Source organism: Amblyomma maculatum, chromosome 1 (assembly GCF_055883805.1).
Source record: "Amblyomma maculatum isolate TAMU_Amacu chromosome 1, ASM5588380v1, whole genome shotgun sequence".
In the NCBI taxonomy this organism is placed as follows: Eukaryota; Metazoa; Arthropoda; class Arachnida; order Ixodida; family Ixodidae; genus Amblyomma; species Amblyomma maculatum.
The window spans coordinates 94,963,103-94,985,179 of record NC_139344.1 but is presented as its reverse complement, the minus strand read 5'-3'; the positions used below and the strand labels follow the sequence as shown (position 1 = coordinate 94,985,179).

General features: G+C 42.7%; 2 protein-coding genes across 9 annotated transcripts in view; one reads left to right on the top strand and one right to left on the bottom strand.

The window, feature by feature from the left end:
* LOC146203236 (uncharacterized protein KIAA1143 homolog) overlaps positions 1-22,077 on the bottom strand; it is a 168,184-nt gene that overhangs the window by 54,075 nt on the left and 92,032 nt on the right. The window lies entirely within an intron of this gene.
* MEP-1 (zinc finger protein MEP-1) overlaps positions 1-22,077 on the top strand; it is a 34,020-nt gene that overhangs the window by 489 nt on the left and 11,454 nt on the right. For 2 of the 8 annotated variants that reach the window (XM_084588595.1, XM_084588592.1), the window contains exons 2-3: positions 1,370-1,448; positions 9,159-9,256. In XM_084588595.1, coding sequence (XP_084444721.1) covers positions 1,446-1,448; positions 9,159-9,256 — 101 coding nt within the window. In that variant the 5' untranslated portion in view covers positions 1,370-1,445. Of the gene's footprint in view, positions 1-8; positions 223-1,369; positions 1,449-9,154; positions 9,257-22,077 lie in introns of those variants that run through there. The other 6 variants (XM_084588599.1, XM_084588596.1, XM_084588594.1 and 3 more) reach the window with 5 other exon arrangements.

The following is a 22,077-nucleotide window of genomic DNA, read 5'->3' as shown; positions in this document are numbered from 1 at the left end:
GGCTAGTGTCTGTCGCCGGCTTCGTCTGCTGGAATCATCCCGCTCTTGTCAGCGGCCCATTCGCGCATCGGTTATACTACGTTGTTCGACACGTGTACCCGCTGCCACCCCTGCAACACCGTGTCGGATCCGTCGGCGGTTGTCGGTGTTGTATTTTTCTTTTCTCATACCGCTACTCTTCCTGTCCGAGCTTATATACAGCCCGCCAAAAGAAAAGCGCCGGTGAGGTAGACCGATCTCGCATCTTCGATGCGTTGTGATTATTTTCGGCTGTTTCGTTCTTTGTTTTTCCGAGATTCCATGTTTGGCACCGAAATCTTGTAGGAAGGAGGAATATTATGCTTATTATTATTATTTTTTTATCGCGCCGGCTGTTTGGTACGTCCCGAAAGCATCACCATATTAAACTAGTTCACATTGACTGTCAAACCGATCAATTCAAACGAACAGCGAAGTGGTCGTCGCGTGGATCCAAATGGCAAATTCTGCCGTGCTAAAGTAAAATCGGCAAAAGTAGGAGTTTGACTTCCCGCACTGCGCTGGCGGATTCACCATCAATGAATGCTTCAGCAGACGTGTTTTCCACCTTACCGCATTCAGGTGGCCAAGCCTTCTTTCGGTAGACATTTTAAGCACTCCTTAACAGACCACCAATAGTGGAAACTGGTTTCAGCGTAGTGGAGTATGTGCCTGTTTGTGCATTCACCATGAGGAAAGGTTGTGGGCTGTGGGCTCTATGCCTGTTTCGTCTTCTGGCTAGTTAACGCGGATTTACTTTTTGTGAGTACATAACTATATATTATCGCGCTTAATATGGACTGCAAAATGTCCGCACTGGACCAAATGAGATTTCCGTTTTATAACAGTTCAGCGCACTCTTATTTGGAGCAGGTGCATCATAACATTCGGATGCTCCGATCCGTTCATTGGCCGCCAAATTCGTGCACTGCTTACCGCTTTGTGAACTCGGGTCTTACCACGTCTTGTGCTCTTCACACTGAGTGCGATCGTATAGAAGGCAAAACACTGTCGAATGCGCGAGCTGCGTGCACCAGAATTCGAAAGTGTCAACAAAAACCACACACCGACCAACAAGGCAAGAAATAACGACTTAAGCCCGTAATGTTAATGAGGCATATTTTATCCATACTAGTTTGACGATTTTGAATCAGGCGTTACCGTTAGATAGTGCGTGTTGATTTGGAAAACATACAGAGCGCGCAGCTAAAGTGTTTAAGACAAGCGTTTTGCCATCTTTGCATCATGTCCTTCAAATATTACTGCCTGTTACTGCTCACAAAAAAAAAAAAAAAAAAAAAAAAACCATTGCCAACACTCCATTTTGCCCCCCTCTCCTTTTGATATGTAGGCCTGCACAAGCTGCCAACTGTCAAGCATTGCATTAATTCCAGAAAAGCCAGTCTGCCTTGGAAACAAGACCACAAATGGTATCCCTCACTTTTCTTAAAGTGCACAAGCATATTTAACATTTTGCACATACTTACCATTTGGTAGTTTTTTCTACTGTGTGTCTGTATGAGTTACCTTGCCCTAAGTATTACGACCTCAATATTGGGGGTAAGGTAAGCTGTGTTTTCTGTCATTCCTGGAACTGCTACTTTGTGATTGACTGCTGTATGCATGATACTGTTAGAAGGGGAAGATGCAGCACAGATACACATTGGATTAAGAATGATGGGATGAAGTTTGTGTACTAAGATGCAGTGTGTTCTGATGGGAAGTGGAATGACACTTTAGGACTAGGGGTTGTAGATATGGTACCTGAATTTATAGCTTAGTTGCTCCTGATTGTTCATATATACAAAAAGCATACAAAGTCATTTATTATAGAATGGTAGAATAGTATAGCAGTGGATATATTGATGTTTGTTTGGCAGCAGCAAAATATTTTATTAACAATATCGTTTAATTTAAAAATGGAACATTTCTTTAATGCCAATAAATGAAAATCTTTGTCAATAACAGTGAAACTGAATGTCACTCTGTCCTTAGGTACAGGGATCCGCAGCCTTCCTAGGAAAAAAAAAAAAAAAAAAAGGTGGGATTGGGGGGGGGGAGGGGGGATTGACTTTATCCAAGTTCACTTGTGAAAGTGATTAGTGGCAGTGATACTTGTTCATTTATTCATGTATTTGGTCTTTGCAGGCTTATAGAAACTTTCTGTTCAGTGAGGTAGCCTCTTTGCCATTAAGATATAGTCAACTCATTAGGATAAGGTGAACTCAGTTTGACCTTAGTGGCCCTTTCATGTGTGCATCACTTACAGACCTGGAAAGGGTGTTCAGAAAGCTGCACTGCATTGTGCTGTGTGCTGTGTTAGAGTTTAACTTAATAGTTGTCAGGCGTGGCTTTACAAAATTTAAAATTACCATCTTGTAGAAATAAACTGCACTTGTAGGTGACAAATTATCACCAAATTTCAGTGAAAGCTTCTTTTATTATTTGTGGAGGGTGCTCTTAGTAACTGCCTATAGCCATACAGTGCTGCCTTCGGTGTACTAGAACTACCAAGCCAAACACTTATCGAATAGGTCACCCATGAAAAATGCTTGAGTTAATTCCAGCATAATCTAGAAATGGTACGAGTTGCATTATAACTTTTAACAATTGCAAAAACACTTTGGCACAAAAAATAAAATAATTAGAGCTGCATGTAGTTAGCCCAGCTGAAAATGTGATCTTGTATAAGTGGGAAGCCCTGGATCGTTGGCTGCTTTAAATCAAGTGATGTGAGCTGAGTTTTGCACTTGCTATTTCTGCCTTTCTCTCACTCTAGACAAATGCAAAATTTGCTAGACTGACAGGATTTGGGTTGATGTAGCTTTCTTGATTGACACCCTCAGTTCGGTTAGAGTCTTTATAACTGTTCTAGATTGGCTGCCCACAGGTCACATGATCTATTGGCAGGCGTAGGACAGTGTGGTTGAGCATTTTTGGTACATTGGTAATCTAATATTCACCCTGACATCTTTTGTAGGAATGAGAAGTGTGTCAGGACGTCTACCCTTTTTCACCTTATTTGAAATAATCCAAGGGGGTGTTGACTTTTTTCATCTTGGAGATTAATACTGTCCAAGACATTTATGCTACCACATGTTAACATTGTGTGCTTTGCTTTCATTTATATTTTTGCAGTGTTGTTTGTGGGGCTCAACAGCACTAATACTTTTCTTCATGTTGTGAATAGACGTATTCTGATGAAATAGCTCTGGTAACGACTTAATCTTATACCATGGTGAACAAAAAGATCTTTTTAGAATCTTTTCTATTTCAACAACGCATGACATATAAAAAGAATGCTGAATGCATTGAAGGAATGAGACTGACACTAAGGCTCAGCTGCATAAGAGAAGGTTTAAACATTAAACGTGAGTATTTTACGGACTATATGCACTGCCCGAGATTTATATAACTAAAGGCAACACCTGTGTGCTTTTGGAAGTTGGTGATCCATTTTGTAATCATTTGTGCTCGGCTGACTGAATCAATACATTTTTTTGCAAAATGGAGTCTTTCTTAGATCACTCAGACACCCTTTGATGCTTTCTTGCTATCCAAAACATCTTATGGACCCCTAGTGGTACCAGCTGCGATACGCCAGCGGTGCCGCTCTGGTACTGTGTTTCTGCAGTTGCCGCCACTGTCAGTATATTTAACTGCCTGGAGTACGCTTTCTGGTACCATCAGTTGGTATTTACTCTCTCTAGTCTGTGATGTTCCATGATCTGTAACTGTGGACACTGTATTTCTGGTAGCATATGTGTTTAATCTTTGAACTAGGGAATTATAACAATGTAAAGCAGGTCTTTTGAAATCAGAGTAGCCAGGTACATGATAAAGTAATAGGGTGTGCCCATATTTACTTTGTCATGCACTTTACTCAAAAATCAGCTAAGTGCAAGTGCAGAACTTTGTTTTCTTGATGCTCAAGTCAATATTGGGAAAAAGGTGCCAGAAAAGTTTGATTCTAAAGTACATAATAAAAAAAAAAATTGGGGGCAATTAACTCCGCCTTGAAGGGCATCATGTGACAGCATCACTCGCTCCCATCTGCGGATCCTCATTCACATACATGCATTTTGCTATTCGCCTGATCACTAATACCTTAATTTATGCCTCTATTATCTCATGCATACTCCTTAGCACATAGTCGTTAAGCTACCACATTATGTGAGAGACCACTCGACATAGATACAAAGCGCCACCTTAATAAAGCCACACAATCGTGCCTGTGTCAGGTAGCATACATACAAAGGAGCCCTGCCACGGTGGCTCAGTGGTTGTGACGCTCGACTGCTGAGCCCAAGGACATGGGACCGAATCTCGGCGGTGGCCTGCTTTTCAATGGAGGCAAGGAGCAAGGCACCTGCGTGACGTCAGTGCACGTTAAAAAATACCAGGTGGTCAAAGTTTCCCGAGCCCTCCACTATGGCGTCTCTCATAGCCCGAGTCGCTTTGGGCTGTTAAACCGTACAAACCAACCAAACCAACATACAGAGGGAGCCAACAGTCACTGACACCAAGGGAAGCATGGAGAATTTCTTTTTTTGGTGTTAACCAATGCAAAATAAAGAAGTAATCGTGGTGATAATCGATTTGAAAGCAGAAGAAAAAACAACCACAAGCCACTGGTGAGGTCCAAACCCACGGCCTCCAAATTTTGCGCCTGGTGCTCTACCGACTGTGCTACGACGGTGGCTGTTCAATCTTCTACTTAGGTATATTTATGTGGTGCCTAGTCTACCTATCCTTGAGTGTGTTCGCCAGTGCCACCCTCATCTATTAGAGCAGATGTGAAACATCCTGTGCTACCACTAGTGTGCTGTGGAATGTGATCTACAGGGGAAGGTAGGAGCTGTGTGATAACCCTCTTATGCTACTTATGGCATCAATCAAGGCTGCCAGATTCGAGACCCACATTAGGCTTATCAGTAAACAAATGTAAGAAAAAGGAGGGGGCTTGTTATGAGATACATACAAGTAAAGCCAACAGCCATAGACGCCAAGAAAAGCAAGGGGATTTTTTCCCCCTTTTTTTGTGTCAATCAATATGAAATAATAACGTAATCACCAAGTTAATCGACTTGGAAAGTAGAAGAAAAAACAACATGCTGCCAGTGGGATCCAAACCTACGACCTCCAAATTTTCCAAATTTCGTGTCCGGTGCTGTGCTGAAGGCGACAACTGTTTAGTCTTTTATTTTCTTAGGTATTTACATGGTGTGTAACCATCCTTGAGAGTGTTTGCCAGTACCACCCTTGTCCATAGTGGCGGACCTGGAAAGTACGTGTTTGACTTGGGGTCCAAGGATCCTGAGATAGATTCTCGTCTCATGGGAGCTACCTAAGTTAGCAGCTAATGTCCTGTGGTCTTGTGATGTCACATGACCCACCAACAGCACCTGGCCATGTCACCTACCAACTACCACCTGCTAGAGGCGCATGCTCATGATTTCTTGCTTGCAACACCAGTAATGCTATTGCCGAATTTTCTGCAAAACAGTGCCCTAATGCTGTCACTTTTAAACCAAACATGAGACAACTGGAGCTATGCAGATACTACTTTCTTGAAATCAGATTACGTTAGGTTTACTACTATGACTCAAATAATAATGTATTTGAGAATTGTAAGGATGATTCCAATACTCCCTAATGCATAATTAATTCCTGCTATTTAAGTGTTTTTGCGATATATTGAGTCACAGAATTCGAGAAATGCTTGTATGTATACATATGCGGTTACAAAGCACTCCGTCTTGGTCATGAGCCAAGGGAATTTCAAGAAGAGAAAGAAGAGCCACGAGCAAACAGCGTAGCGCTCGTGGCTCTTTTTTTTCTTCTTCTGAGGAATTCTCTTTGGCTCATGACTCTCTCCTGGCTCGTGAACCTTTTCACTCGGTTACACCGGCAGCAGCACCAACTAGAGCTGTGCACGAGCTCGGGCCGGCCCGAAAGCCCGTACTGGGATGGGCTCGGGCCGCTTGGAAACTTTCTTGCTCGGGCTCGGGCCGGCCCGAACTCGGACTGGACCGGGCTTGGACTGGGCCCGGGCCAAGGTATATTTGTCTCAGGTGGGTCGGGTTGGACACCCTGATCACGATCACGTGCAACTTTTGCGAAAGCGCGAATATGGGCATAGTGAAATAAGCATTCAGAATGCACAGCATTTTTCCACATCCTTCCCATGCGAGAGCTTCCGAGTTCTTTCCCGGCATTGACCCGCCTTTCTTCCCCGCCTTCTCGCCGTGAACAGATCTTTGGTAACCATCAGTGACCGAGCAGAGAGGCCGCTTGTGGGCTATTTAGTTTCGAGTTTCACATCTCCGCTTTGGTAACACTGGCGCTGATGTTTAGGTATCCGTTGGAAGATTTGCGCCCCGCTGTTGCCTAAACGTCTCTGTTGTGGCCTACTCCTGCCTCTACATGGCCTCGTTTGAAGTGGGGCATAGCTGAAAGCATCTGCGGTACAGGAGTTTCCTCTTGTTTGTCTTGTTGCTAAAGGTTCACGTGAAAGGCACACGGTAAGCCAGGCGAGTTCACCGTGTCCTTGGCCACTTATCAACCTTTTTTTTTTTATGTTTAGAGCTAGCAGACTTTTGAAGAGCAAACAAGCTGTTTACCAGACTTTCTTTCCTGTCAAAAACATGTTAGTAATTCCAGCCACAAGTTATAGCACTGAAAGAGACTTCAGCGCTAGTGAGTTCATTATCCAGGAGCGTCGCAAATGCCTCAATTCAAAGCAAAGCTGTTTTTTGCACAAAAAGTTAATTCTATGTATGTGCTGTGCCTCTATATATTCAGCAAATTTGTCATTTCAAACTTGAGAGCTTAACGTTTCAAGAGCTTGGATAAACTTGTCATCCTGAAATTATTTTATTCATTATCATCGCTTCAACTGCAATTATAGCATGCCGGGCTGAGCCTGGACCTTAAATCTAAGCACCGGGCTGGGCCGGGTTTGGGCTCAAAATTTTAGCTTGTGCATATCTCTAGCACCAGTGGTGACATGTCTCAACTGCCAAATGGAAGCATAAGAGCTGCGCTTTTAAAACTGAATTGAATACGAATCATCGAATACCTGTGTGATTGTTGGCTAATTTGTGAATTTTTGTACAAAGCCATGTGTAGAAAACGCAAATGAAAAACTGAACAGGTAAAAAATAATCTGTATAACTTTTTTCAAATAAAAAAAACATGGGCCGGATCCCATTGATAAATGGATCAAAATGAGCCAGATCTACTCTTCAAATCTTCCTTCATCCTGTACCTTCTAACTTGAACTGTAATGAAGGGTTGTGCCTCATTGCTGAGGAAGAAAGAATGAGTCTCTGCTGCATTCAGCTTTAAAGGGCCACTGACCAGGGTATGGACATCTTATACGAAAAGGCCGTGTGCTTAATATTAGGTATTGCTGGTAGTCTCGGCAAAATACTGCACAAATACGCACGCTGGGAAGCAGCAAAAATACAAATCAAAGGTCTCTAATGCTCTCTTTGGAATGTCAACCTCGCTCTCTACGCTGGCCCGCTGGGCCTTGGATATGATCTACCGGCCAGGACAGCATCCATTGGTTCTTTTCTCTGACTGACGGGTGAAACAAGCCACGTCTGCTCCGCTCGTGTGTGCTTTTCCGTCCTGCCTTTTGTTTTTCTACAAGCATATAACCACATATAAAGACCTTTAGTTTCTTTTCCTAGTCTACGTACGCTTCAGGGTGTTCTGTGCCACTCACACATTCGAATAACAGCGAACATGGAACAAATGCACACAGACACGCATACGAGCTTTAAGCTATTTTTAGAAATGCCAGAGAGAGCTCATCATCTACACTTCGGCTGCCCATTTAGCTCGGAAGCTCAATAAGGGGGTGAACGAGCATGCTGCCGAAAGCTTCCTTCTCGACTTTTGAACAAAAAGGTCGGCAGGGGGTCCCCTTTTCCTGACCTTGCATCCTGGAAATCCCTAAACAACAAAAACAACGAAAAAAATGCTAAGGCGGGGCCATGATTTCGGCATCATACATACTCCACCACACCGCACATCTTCCACTAACATCATAGGAAGAGGACAGATTTCGCTTGCAAAGGCTCCTCGACTAGGCAGGAGAAACAAACTCTTCGGAGACGGAAGGGAAGGAGAAGAGCATGGTCCTGTAGACTGATTTTGATCGCTGTAACTCCCCTATTATTAAGGAATCCTCTGAAGAAATGTTTGCAGCCGCTCGCTTAGATGGAGAAAACATTTTTGAACTGAGTAGTCAGTGGCCCTTTAAAGTGTTTTGTTTGGGCTAGTTGGTTATGGCTTTGTAAATAATTATTACTAATAAAATGGCAGACACAGACACAGGACCAGCACTAATGTATTGTCATTTCATGTCCTGTATGTAGCTACCAATTTGCTGCTAATCGTGAATTGAAGATGCCGTAGCAAAGTAGAATATGTCATAGACGTCATACAATCTAGCTTGTTTACTTTCCTGCTGCCCAACTGGGAAAAAATGCACATCACATCAGCGCTTGTGTTCGTGAAGCACCACAAAGCCCCTGATTGGATACTTTTTTTTTTTTCTGTTTTCATAGCTTAATTATTTTAGGCGCTGTTCACGTAAACAGAGCTTAAAATAATACTGTCATATAAAATTTTTCGTAACGAAACTGGATTAAATTTGTCGTGTTTCGCAACAAAAAGAGCTAGATCCAAAGCTTGCATGCTGGTGTCAACCGAATTGTGTATTTTTCAGTGCATGGAGGTGTAGAGTTGCTTCAACTTATCTGTAAAGCGCCTCATGTAACATCTTATACGAATATGAAACTTTTGCAATTGTATAAATTTCTGTTTTTGGAGGATTTGGCTAAAAAAAAATGCATTTCTTGTTTGTATATTTGACTTAAGATCTCAGGAAGGGCTGTTATAGCTACAGTGACAGCTAGAAACCTGGCTGTTCGTGCCTGCCATCATAACAATGTGAATAAGGAGCTGCAGTTCTGCTAGTTTTGATATTGATTAGCTGATCGGTGTTTGTTTGCTGGCACCACCCTATACTTTTCCTAAGAAACTTGTGGACGTTTCTTTTTAAGGACTTATCATTACAAATGTTCAGCCACTGAGGTATTTTGCTTTGTGTTCTTTTCAGGCAGGCTCCTACAGAAAACATGGTTACTACTGAAGAAGGGAACACTAATGAGTCAATGCCGAGCAGCACAGCACAGAGGCCAGGAGAGAACACACATAAAAGGTTAGTTAAGTGTAAGGGAATTTTGGTGCCTGTACATACATTTTTTTGCATGCAGTAGTGTCTTTTGGAATTCATTTGAATTGTTGGAGTCATGTCAAATATTTAATCAAAAGGCTGTATAGTAACTGTTCTTAGCTATCAATGTGTTGGGAATGCTAGTGAGAGCAACTATAGACCTTAGGGAAATAATGACAAAGTGTAATGTGTAGATTGCTTATAATTGAGGTCTTGTTCTGTGGATGTGCACAAAAAGGCAGTTGAAGAGAAATTGCTGTATTTTCTGTAAATAGTATGCTGATTCATGAACTGTGCCGTCACACAGTGGCAGTGGACTTGCAGCAAAATCTCCTGCATGGACAATAAACATCTACTGTAAAATATACCAAGTCCCTGAATATGAGCAATTCATTTTCTGTGTCTCACTTGAACAAGCACACACAGTTTTCCTGTCACCCAAACAACAAAGGTAGCAGGCTTAAGTGAATAGCTTTAGTTTCAAAGATTCTGCAAATACATTACAAGTTCCTTGGGCTCCATTTGAGAACAATTTCCTGAGAGAATCATTTCAATCCCCAAGTGGCATATATTTTGGAAAGGTAGTCAAGTTTTGGAAGTTCTTCCGTAGCCAAAACTACCCATACAAAATGTGTGAAACAATAAAAACAATTTCCTGAGAGAATCATTTCAATCCCCAAGTGGCATATATTTTGGAAAGGTAGTCAAGTTTTGGAAGTTCTTCCATAGCCAAAACTACCCATACAAAATGTGTGAAACAATAAAAATTTGCTGGACTGGTTACCCAAGCATACCAGTAGGATCTGCTGACCCACCCTGCTCTTAAAGCCGAACAGGTACTCCTCACTTAGGCATTGAAGATTTTACATGCTTATTTGAACTTGCTAAATGGCTCAGTGGTTGCACGTTTGAGTTTAGCCCACCCATGTCTTGGGTAGAGGGGACCGTGGCAGTTGAGCTAATGCCGAATACTTGGGCCTTGAAGGACGCCTCGGTGGAGGCAACACCTATCTCAGCGCCTCAGCTTTTTGAAAACCACTCCTGGGCTGACATGAAAGAGGCTGATTGGCAGTTGGCTTTTCCTACCCTTCTTTCTGAACTTGTACTTTTCCATCTCAATCCTCGAATATTTTTTTTTCTTCTTTTGGGAAGCTAATTTTACCTTGTGTGGCGTTTTCAATGATGCTATGTTAGGCTGTTGCTGTACACCTGGCACAGGCAGGAATCGTTTTCAAGTTCTTGTGTCCCCTAGCAGGTACTGTGCTGGGAAGCTGGTACTACTGTCAGACATAAATACAGTGTTCAAGCTGCATCTTGCCCTTTTCTAAGTGTTCACTCTCCCAGATGAGCGTTTTCGAAGCAGTGACCTTCCTCCCTGCCCTCTGCTATTCCATTTAATCCATAGCAAAAATCCAGACAGAGAAACAAGATCAGTTACTGTTCTAGCTGCAACAACTCTGAATGATGCCGTAGGCCTAAGGTACAAGATGGCTAAGATGGCTAGGAGACACTTTCTCCTAGAGGTCTGTGAGACTGACTCCAGTATAAGAACCTGTTGGGTCTCGTCCTTCAGAGGCTTCCTGATTCTCATTATCCTGCACTAGTCATTGAATACCGTTTTAAGATGACCTTACCCTCCTCTCAGAAAGGAATTCAACAGAATGATTGCAGAGGACAAAAACCTGATGTGGCTTCGTTGAAGTAGGACTTAACAAAATTCGAATGGCTTCTTGCATGGCAAAACCATGCCGCTTGTTAAATGTTGAAGATATAGCCATGACATGGCTTGTATTTACCGCAGCTGTCAACCGTGTGCAGATGTGCCAACAACCGCCACCCCTTTGATGACTGTGATGCTACATCACGCTATGAATTATGATGGAAAGTGCCTAATGGACTCCAGGTCATGCGATAATGGAAGCGAGAAAAGGAAATCATCACAATGAAAGTGAAACAGAACATATCATTTACATTTATGGAGACATGAAAGTGATATTCATTTGCCCATAAAACAACATGCGCGCACTGCGAAGATGTCTAGGCATGCGAAGCAAGTTATTGCAAACGTGTATGCTCGGAATAGAGCCCGTTTCTGCAGAAACCACTTGGCCACAAAACGCGTAGTGATACGCCTCTTTTTTTTTCTTGCGGACTACTTGCGTAGCTTTCGCTGCGTTGCACCTGATGTATGAAACGGAGTATAGTGAGGTGCAACTCATTGGAACACGGGAAAAAAAAAAAGAGGGCTTGGATAATGGGTCCGGGAAAAAAAAAAATAAAATACTGCCCAGTTATTGCCTTCATTACCCTAAAGAGCTTAAACTAGCCAACTGGAGCTGGAAACGACTACTATGTAATGTGTAACTATAGTGACACAAAATATGCCTCGAAAACACTGTCACTTCTATCCCTTTGCCTGAAACAGGTGGAAAAAAAAAACAAGCAACCAAGTCTCAAAGTTCCCTTGTCACTTCTATCCCTTTGCCTGAAACCTAGGTGGAAAAAAAACAAGCAGCCAAGTCTCAGTTCCCTTGGCCAAGTTTTGACATATCAAATAAGTGCAGTATGTAGATTGGGGTATCAAGCTGACCTCCACAAACTATTAGAGCCGTGCATGTCTTGAAAGGTGTAAAATTCACATTAAAGCCTGCTCATACACTCTTTCAGCAAAAGCCAATAGTATCCTTGTTCGCTCCACTGGCATCTAGGGCATTGCTTTGATGGCACAGTGAACTGCATTTCATTGGTCCATCATTCTGAATTGGTGGTGAATGCTAAACAGCCATGTACACTGTGATAGGTAGTTATGCAAACCAAGGCTTTAGACTATCATTCTGAATTGGTGGTGAATGCTAAACAGCCATGTACACTGTGATAGGTAGTTATGCAAACCAAGGCTTTAGACTAAGCGCGTGCATGTGCTCTGATTAGTGACAGGATTCATTCTGTTACATTTCTTTTCCCTGCTGTTCTCTAATTCTTTCATTGGAGAATTCATTTTCCAGTGTGTAGAAGCACTTATTCACACATTGTGCTGTCCTTACTTATCAGAACAAAACAGTGTTGCAGCTTTGTTGTTTGGTTGCTGCCATACCGTTTTAAAGTACAGGTATAGTCCTATACTAAATCCAGTGTTCATGCGTTAACCATGCCACACAAGCTTTGCTGTTTTAGAATAGCTGCAGAAACACACATCGCCGTGTTTTTGATGGACCAATGACATGGGTTTGCAGTGTATGTTTGTCCTTCTAGAGTGGAGAAAAAAAAATTTTGCTTGCAAGGGCTAGTTGCCTGATATGCAAGGAAAACCATTATAAGGGCACAGCTGAGAGAACTGTCCAAAATTGCTTAATTACAACATATGCACCTCCGCTATTAATTACTCTGCTCAAGAAAGTTTTTCAGAAGCATATTCCTTATACATTGCATCACATCCACAGGAAATTTTAACTATAAAAACCCCGCAGGGGGCATCTGTTAAAGCAGATGTTTGTACTGTGTGACACCACAGACATTGAGCACCCGCGCTTAGCCGTGCGTGGCATCGCCGTGTCTGGGGAAAATGGGATCCTGGTGGTCGAGCCGGTGCCGAATGTTCAGACCTTTAAGGCCCCTCGGCGGAGGCAACACACCACTTTGGCCCACGCTTCCCATAGACGGTACCTCCGGGCTGACCCACCCGGGGGAAATCGGCAGTCACCTCTTCCTGTCCTCCCCTTCATCTTTCACTTTCCTATCTCTTTTCTCGGCACTGGCCTGTCTCTTCCTCATTTCTTGTTTTTCCTTTTTTTTTCTTGGCAGTGGGGGTTAACTTTGTGTGGAGAGCTACCCTGAGTTGGCCATATTTGGTCATAGTAGCGGTGTACTGCTGGTGTGGGCAGGACTTCATGCAAGTTCCTGTCCCGCCTCTGGGCTCCATGGTGGGTGGCAGGCACAACTACCAAAAAAGCAAACCCTTTCATGGATTCTTTATCCCAAACAAGTGATTGTCTTCCAAACAAAAGAGGGCGGACCGATGCTACAAGCCATTTTTTTGTGAAAACGAAAGAGACGTTCCCAAAGTTTCACGTATAGCGAGGAACTTGAAAAGCCTGCTAGAAAAATCTCCCCTTTTATTGTGTCAAAGTGCCTCACTAAAAACCTGGGCCCTGGATACGAAGTATCAAAACTTGCAAGTGGTGACCTCTTGCTAGAAGTACAAACCAAGTACCAGTCCTCCAACCTGAAAAACATTGCGTCACTTGGGGACATCCCCGTCGCCATCACTCCCCACCGATCCTTGAACATTGTAAAATGAGTAATATCTGAAATAGATTTCATTGTTCTCACTGAAGATGAAATGGCAGAGGGACTAGCAGACCAAAACGTCATAGCTGTTCACAGATTAAAAATTTGAGAGAAATGACAAGGAGATTCCTACAAAACATCTGGTTCTTACTTTCAATAGCTGCACCCTCCCAGAGTCAACTGAAGTCGGGTCCGACCATACATTTCCAAATCCGAGGAGATGCTTCAATTGCCATAAATACGGCCATGGTTCGCAAAGTTGCCGTGACCGTAAAACCTGTGCAAAATGTGCTGCGAACGACCACAACTCTGACAATTGCACCGCAGTCCCACACTGTGCAAACTGTGAGGGGATCACCCAGCATACTCTATGTAAAGAAAAGCAGATCATAACACTGAAAACAACAAAGAACATCGCATACAAAGAGGCATGCACCCAACACAACAAAACCAAGAACGCATTTCAGTTCACAGCAAAACCAAATCTCGCCTATGTGGTGCGACAGGGCAAGGCACCACAACGGTCTTTTGCACCTGCCAAGGCCTCAAACGAGCCTGAGGTAGTGCCATCACCGGCCCTGGTGGAAGTAGCTCACACTCCTCCACCACCCACAAAACAGGCTACACGTCCCTCAGGGTCGGCGGGCCATAAGACCTCTGCCCACGAGGCAAGGTCTAAAAAGAAGGATGCCTCTGGCACGTTCGTCCAGCACCTCAGGAAAGGTAATGGACACAAGCCAGGGCAGCTCTTTGCTGTCTTCATCAGAGGGATGGAGGAGCTCCGTGGAACAAACCAGAACAGACAAAGCCCGAATAACACTCTGAAAAAAACCTAACTTAGTCTCCCAGCCTGCAACAAAATAAGATGACATTCCTGGTACAGTGGAATTGTAGAGGACATAAAGAATATTAATGACGTAAAAGACATTCTAGATATACTCTTGCCAGTTGTACAGTCCATACAGGAAACTAATTTAGGTTCCAAATACACAAATATACTGAAAAAATATCCGGTCTTCCGCTGAGATCGAGAGCAAGCAAGCAAGCTTTCAGGCGGCACGGCCATCATATTGCAAAGTGGAGTTCCAGCTCAAGAACTGAAATTAAATACTCCCTGAGAAGCTGTAGCAGCCACAATAATTGCCTTTAAAAACCTTACTGTGTGTTCTGTGTATCTTGAGCCGAATCTTAAAAACCTTACTGAGTGTTCTGTGTATCTTGAGCTGAATCTTAAAATAACCCTTCAAGACTTTGAAAACCTTTTTAGCGAACTACCAGAACCCTACCTGGTAGTAGGAGATTTTAATGCACACTCTCCTTTGTGGGGAAGTTAAAAAGGCGATACACATGGACAGCTTATTGAGGATTTTATTCTTACTTCTGACATTTGCCTATTTAACTCCTGTAAGCCTACATACTGTTCACCAAGCTCTGGAAAAAAAGTTTTTTAGATTTGGCTTTTAGTTCACCTTCCATTTTAAATGATTTTAAATGGTGTGTTCTGAACAATCCATATGGTAGCCACCATCTGCCAGCAATAATCAGCTTAACATCCTCACCATCAGTCATCCAGACTAAACCGAAACGGTGGAAACTTCACTTAGCAGATTTGGAGCTTTTTAAATAGAGGTGAATTTCGAAAAACTTTTCTCAGATGCCCTTAGTGTCGACAAACTAAATTAGTTGTTCACGACATGCATTATCACTGCCGCACACCTCACTATTCCACAGTCCTTAGGTGTGGTGCGACAAAACCACAATGTGTGGTGGTCGCGGGAATGTAAGGAGGCCAAAAAACGACAACATAAAGCATGGAGCGTTTTCCGAAGGTACCCTACACACGACAGTCTTGTAGTTTTTAACAAGGCCAGAGCTAAAGCGCAATACATTCCTCGCAACTCCGAAAAAGAATCCTGGCAGAGGTATGTCACATCACATCAATAAATAGCTCAATGACGTCTAAGAAAATGTGGGAACAAGTTAATAAACTCAGTGGAAACTTTCCCCCCTTTACAATTCCCATTCTCACAGCCCCTGGTGTTCAGACTAGCATAGAAGAACAGGCCACTATGCTAGGCAAACATTTCACACACGTTTCAAGTTCTTCACACTACACAGAAACATTCTTAAAATACAAAAACATGGCTGAGAAACAGACTCCCAGCAATTGGTGGCAGAAATGAACAGTATAATAGTTCTATTATGCTTCAAGAAGTAAAGAATGTCCTAGCTGCTGGAAAACAGACTGCACCTGGCCCTGACAAAATTCATTATGAAATGCTGGCTCATTTATCCAAATCCTCTGTAGAGGCACGTGTGGAATTCTTTAACAAAATTTGGACTCTGGGAAAACTCCCAGATTCTTGGAAACAAGCTGTTATTTTCAGTTTCTAAAACCGGGAAAGCCGCCGACCTCAGCTGACATTTACAGGCCCATAGCTCTGACTAGCTGTTTAGCAAAATGTTTTGAAAGTGTTTTAAACATCCGACTAACCTTCATGTTAGAATCTCGTGAACTTCTTAATATTCATCAATGTAGTTTTAAAAAAGAATGCGCAACGACCGACCACTTAGTGCGCCTTGAAAATGATGTCTGGGAAGCCTTCATACAAAAGCAAAACTGCGTGGCCATTTTCTTTGACACGGAAAAGGCATATGACACGACTTGGAGGTTCGGGATTCTACGTGATGTAGCAGATTTAGGCATCTGGGGCTGGATGTTCAATGTTCTGAAGGACTTTCTATCGGGTCGTTCATTTCAAGTGCGTCTCGGTGCCACCTTGTCAAGAAACATTATTCAAGAGAACGGGGTACCTCAGGCGTGCATTTTAAGCACAGCACTTTTTATTGTAAAAATGAATTCTATGAGCAAGGTAATCCCAGAATCCAATATATTCTCGCTGTATGTTGATGACCTTAAAATAGCCTGCACATCCTCAAACATATCAATTTGTGAAAGAAAAGTACAATTAACACTAAATAAACTAGCCTCATGGGCTGATAAAAATGGGTCCAAATTTTCCCCCCAGAAGACAGTGGCAGTAATGTTATTGCTGAAACGAGGCATACATATCTATCCCAAGCTACACCTAAATGGGATTGAGTTGCCAGTAAAGAGTGAACATAAATTTTTGGGCGTAACGTTCGACAGAAAACTAATATTTCTGCCTTACATAAACATTCTAAAAAGAACGCCATGAAGTCTCTAAACATACTGAAGGTTCTCTCTTGGAAACACTGGGGGTCTGATAGGGCGTGTCTCCTGCATATACCGGGTGTCCCAGCTAACTTGAACCAAGGGTTAAAAAATAAAATACTTGAGATAGGCCAGGAAAACCAGTTTCATACAACTGCCAACCGGCTTGCGCGCCACAGGCAATTTTTGTTCTGCAATTACCTGATTAGTTAACTATGTTATTTTCTAATTTACTAAAAATTGAGTTTAGACCATGAATGTGAATTTGAATGTTGGAGAGCACCTACCGAAACCCCCATTCCATTAATTGAGATCAAGAAAGTCCCACGTATATTCTTTTTTCTAGGCTCAAAAGGAAGCCCGTGAAATACGAATAAAATTACGTGACTTGGTGCTCTCAGTGGTGGTTTGATTGAACAAAATCAGCTGCGGCCGTGTCTCTTCGGCCCTGTTGCAGCGGCAGGCTGATATGCTTGCAATGGTTTCTTCACCCGCGTCAGCCAGCCGGCGCACGTGACTGTGCAAGTAGCAGCGAGCGCGGCGAGCCGTCACCACCAAGATTTTGACAAGACCTGCGCACCCCAGCAGCCTACGTCACGACAGGCGGATGGCGATAAAGTACTAGAAAATGAAGGTGGGAATGCAAATCTGAGTCGAGTCAGATGATGCCGTCTCACCCCTTTACCCAAGCCTGTACGCGCAGATTCAGTGGCTGATCCTTATCGCTCATCCGCTTGTCGTGTGTTCGCTGATGGGAGAGAAGGTGATGCAAAGGCCTCGTTAGAATCTCGGTGGCGATGGGCGAGCTTGCTCTAACCATCGCCAACATGTCAGCCAGCCGCTGCAACAGGACCTTAGAGTGACGGCCGCAGCTGATTTCGTTTGCTCAAATCATGACTGAGAGCACCACAATCGTGGCGCTCAAATGCTCTAGTCACATGGTTTTATTTGTATTTCGCGGGCCTTCTTTTGAGCCTGGAAAAAAGAATACACGAGGGACTTTCTTGATCTCAATTAATGGAATGGGGGTTTCTGTAGATGCTCTCCAACTTTCCAATTCACATTCATGGTCTAAAGTCAACATTTAGTTAATTAGAAAAATTTACATAATTAGCTAACTGGTAATTGCAGAAAAAAAAATTGCCTGTGGTGCGCAAGCCGGTTGGCAGTTGTATGAAACTGGTTTTCCTGGCCTACCTCAGGTATTTTGTTTTTTAACCCTTGGTTCAAGTTAGCTGGGACACGGTATAGTATTGATCTGTTGTGCGGTCCAGCTTAGATTACGGGTCCATAGTCAATGGGTCACCTAGACTATCATATCTAAGGAAATTGGACCCAGTACATAACTTAGGCTTGCATCTTTCTTGTGGCGCTTACAGAACATCCCCTGTTGATAGTCTCTATGTGGAGACAAATGAGCCTCCGCTGAAAGATAAAAGGGCTTCACTCACGTGTGCTTATGTCCTTAGAATAAGGTCACAGTTTTAAAAAACACCTCTGCTATCCAATAGTCACAATATGCCGCTCACGAGTAATTTTCACTAACCACAAGCAACGAGGCCACTGATAATGCGTTTCGAAGACATTTGCAGTGAGCTGGAAATTCTGGACACCTTGCCCGATACTGCCCCAAAATACAGCCTCTTGCCCCCATGATACAAACATCCAACAACAATCTGTGACCTCACTCTAACATACTTCAACAAAAGCCAAACTCCTAAAGAGCATATAGTACAAGAATTTTGCATAGTGGAAGAAATGTATAGTAATTATAGAGTTTTATACAGATGGATCAAAAACTTCTATTTATGTTGGCTGTGCCGTAGTGGAAGAGAACTGGGAACAAATAATTAGGCTTCCTCAGTGCGCATCAATCTTTACAGCTGAATCCTATGCTATCCTGACAGCTGTAGGAAAAATAGTGAATGAAGGCACTGAGAACAGTGTCATCTACACGGATTTGGTGTACTCGCGGATTTATATCACAGAAATGCTGCTATGCCTCTACTTGGTGACGTAATACATAATATAAAAATGATCATGACACAAGGACATAACATAGTATTCTGTTGGGTCCCAAGTCACTTAGGCATTGACGGCAATGAAAGAGCAGACAAATGTGCTGCACTAGCCCATAAAAAAACCGATCCAGAAAGTGAACATGCCACATAGAGATTGCATGAAATTAATGCAACATAAACAGAAGGATAAATGGTAGAAAAACCAAGAAAATAATAAGCTGTGCCTCGTAAAGCCCGTACTAGGAGAATGGAAATCAAGCACGCATCAACAGCGTTTTATGGAAGTGATAGTATGCCGTCTTCGCATTGGACATATGCATCTTACACACAACTTTCTACTGGTGAAACATAACAAACCGACCTGTGAAGAATGCGGCGAGATACTCACTATAAACCACATTCTAATTGCATGCTCAAAACTTAAGGCACTACAGAGAAAACATTTTACAATATGTTACAATAATACCATCCTATGCCACCCCACCTTACTTTTAGCAGAAAGAGCAGTTGTAGACATAGCATGTTTTTAATTTCCTACAAGAAGGAAACTTTTTAAACAAACTATAGATCTTTAGCATATCCATTTCCTCTTTTGCAACCAAAACATATATTAACATTGCTCTTGGCGCATAATAGCCTTAGTTGCTTATGCGCCATAAAAACCAACACAACACACTAAACTAAAAAAAGGTTGGGGGGAGATGCTATTCTGTAATGTCATAATGATTTAGAACACATAACACAGAATCTACACATGCTGAATAAAATATGAGAAAACTATTAAAAAAATGGGGAATGTTTTGCAATCTAGTTACCCTCTGCATTTCCTCAGGGACTGGTTTCCATCGTGCTTGCATGCTTGACTACACTTGGCACTTTTCTTTCTTTTTTTTTTTTTGTTTTTCTTTTTCTTTCTTTTTTTTTTTTTTGTTAGAATGTTTTGCCAGAGTGCCCATCACTGTTGTCCTTTGAAGAAATAATAGATGCCTGTGGCCTTGCACCTCTGCTTATGCATTTAATTTTTTTATTGTGCTTAGTTGCAAGTCTAAGGTCACCTGGGTGATAGTTAAGACCACTTAAGGCTTCAAAAGGTAATGCTTGGTAAAAATGCTATCAATCCCAGAGATGACAAGGCAAATTGACACAGTTCAATATATATCATTCGATATATGAAACATGGCAGTAGCTAAGCTGATCTGTTACCTAAAGGAAGAATGTGGTGCACCCATGCTAGCACCACGCTTCCTGCAGTGTCATGCTACCTGCCTGCGTGCTGCCAGTGCACCACTTGCTAAGCATTGCTGGACCTGGCCTACTGTGCATCAAAGGTGCAACGTGTGCTTTGCATCACCTATCATAGGAAGTTAAATCTTTTTGCCAACGCACTACAAGTACAATAACGTTTCTTTGGTTTCTACAGTGCCCGCGACAATGCAAGTGATAGAAGCACGCCAAACCAGGGTTGCTGCTAGCCTTGGGGTAGTGAGGCTGGCTTCGCTGCATGAGAAGTGGTGTACCAAATGCTAGCCCTAGGCATTACAGCTGTGTAGCATGAAAAATGAATATTTTCACAGTGCAGAAGATGCACGCCAACGTTCAGCTTTGCTGCAGGTCCGATAGCGCGTGTATCTTCCATTTTACAGAACATTGTGTTTGGATGACACCTGGTGACATTATTCCTCCCGCCCCCTCCAAAAAGAAAATATTTAAATTAAGCAGTGGCGAGATTGAAGCTTTCTGGTGCGGGTCAAGTGGCAATACGAGAGACTAAAGGAAAGCACACTCCACATCACATTGTTGGGCAGTTTTACAGTACCTGCACTGCCAGCATCAGGTGTAGAAGACTCCGCAGCTGACCCTAAACCCTTAGCAGGGATGTGACGCATGATAAATCAAAGGTTCTGTTGAATGCGATTTTCAAGGGGAGGTTCTGGTGTGATAAAATCAAGGATGTGATATATCCCGGTTCACATAAAGGGAATTGGAGTTGATTTTTATTCTTTTAAAAACTGGGTGCCTTTTCTCCTTTGATAAATAATCTTGTACTTCTGTGCACTAAAAAATTGCATATAGCTTGTTTATTAGCAAGAGCACTTTACATGCCAATAATTAATGCTCAAATAGCTTGATTGAATCCAGATTGCTGCAGCCGCTTTTCGATGGAGGCGAAAGGCAAGGGCGCCCGTGTACTGTGCGATGTCAGTGCACGTTAAAGAAACCCAGGTGGTCAAAGTTTCCGGAGCCCTCCATTATGGCAGGCATCCCTCATAGCCCGAGTAGCTGTGGGACGTTAAAGGGACACCGTCGGCAAAAGTTCAGTGATTGGGTTGTATAAAAAAAAAAAACCTAAACTGTCTGCACCTGGCACAGTTAAAAAGTAGTGGAGCAGCACTTGAAAATATACTTCTCTGCTTAATCTAATGATCACTGATGCGGTGCACTCTTGGGTTACACTCTAACTTTCTCTTGTATGCAGAAGCTGTGGCATATATTTGAAGATTACTGACCTTTCTTGGTTAAATTTATACTTTTATGGAATGTCGAAACCCACTGTAACATTACACAGTTACTTGCATGCTTTTTGTTTTACCTGGTCAGAAAAGCCTGGTTTCTGCTATCAAGTGAGAAGCAGGCACGCCGATTTCTTTCTAGCTGTCACTGAGTCATGCTTATGCTGTATATTGTGATGTAAAAAGGATGACTGGCAGTTATCTCAAGTTTAGCCTATTATCAGTTGCTAGGCAGATAAAGGTAAAATGTGTGCAGCCCTCGACTGATATAATCATGAAGCCCTTCTTCTGCATGTGCTTCCGACTCCTTTTCAACTCTGAAGTATGCCAGCTTGCCCCTTCAGTTGTCCTAGCGTAGCTTTGTATCTTGCTGCGCGAGGGATTCTTATGGCATGTAAAGTTGTGCCTACCTACCCTTTGTATTCATGATGGCGGCAACCAGGCAAAAGAGGGCACCGGTGATTTTCCCTGCCAATCCCTCACACGGGCTCAGGTTTACTGTGTATCTTTCCCATTTTTGAGGTGCCCTACCCAGCATATGGGTGACCAAAAGCTACTACCATAAAGGAATGCATTACTGAATTAATAGACTTAAAATCACCGACACACCTTAATGGTAGTGTGGCCCCTGAAGCTTATGATGGGCATGCTGCTAAAGTGGTGGAAACCATTTAGTGCCATCTGGCAGCCTGACCATACAGTCTAGCCCAGTTATAGCAAAGCCATTTATGTAATGAAATAGCAGTTATAATGAAGGGAAATAAATTTCTGTATTTGCATTTTCAACTCTAT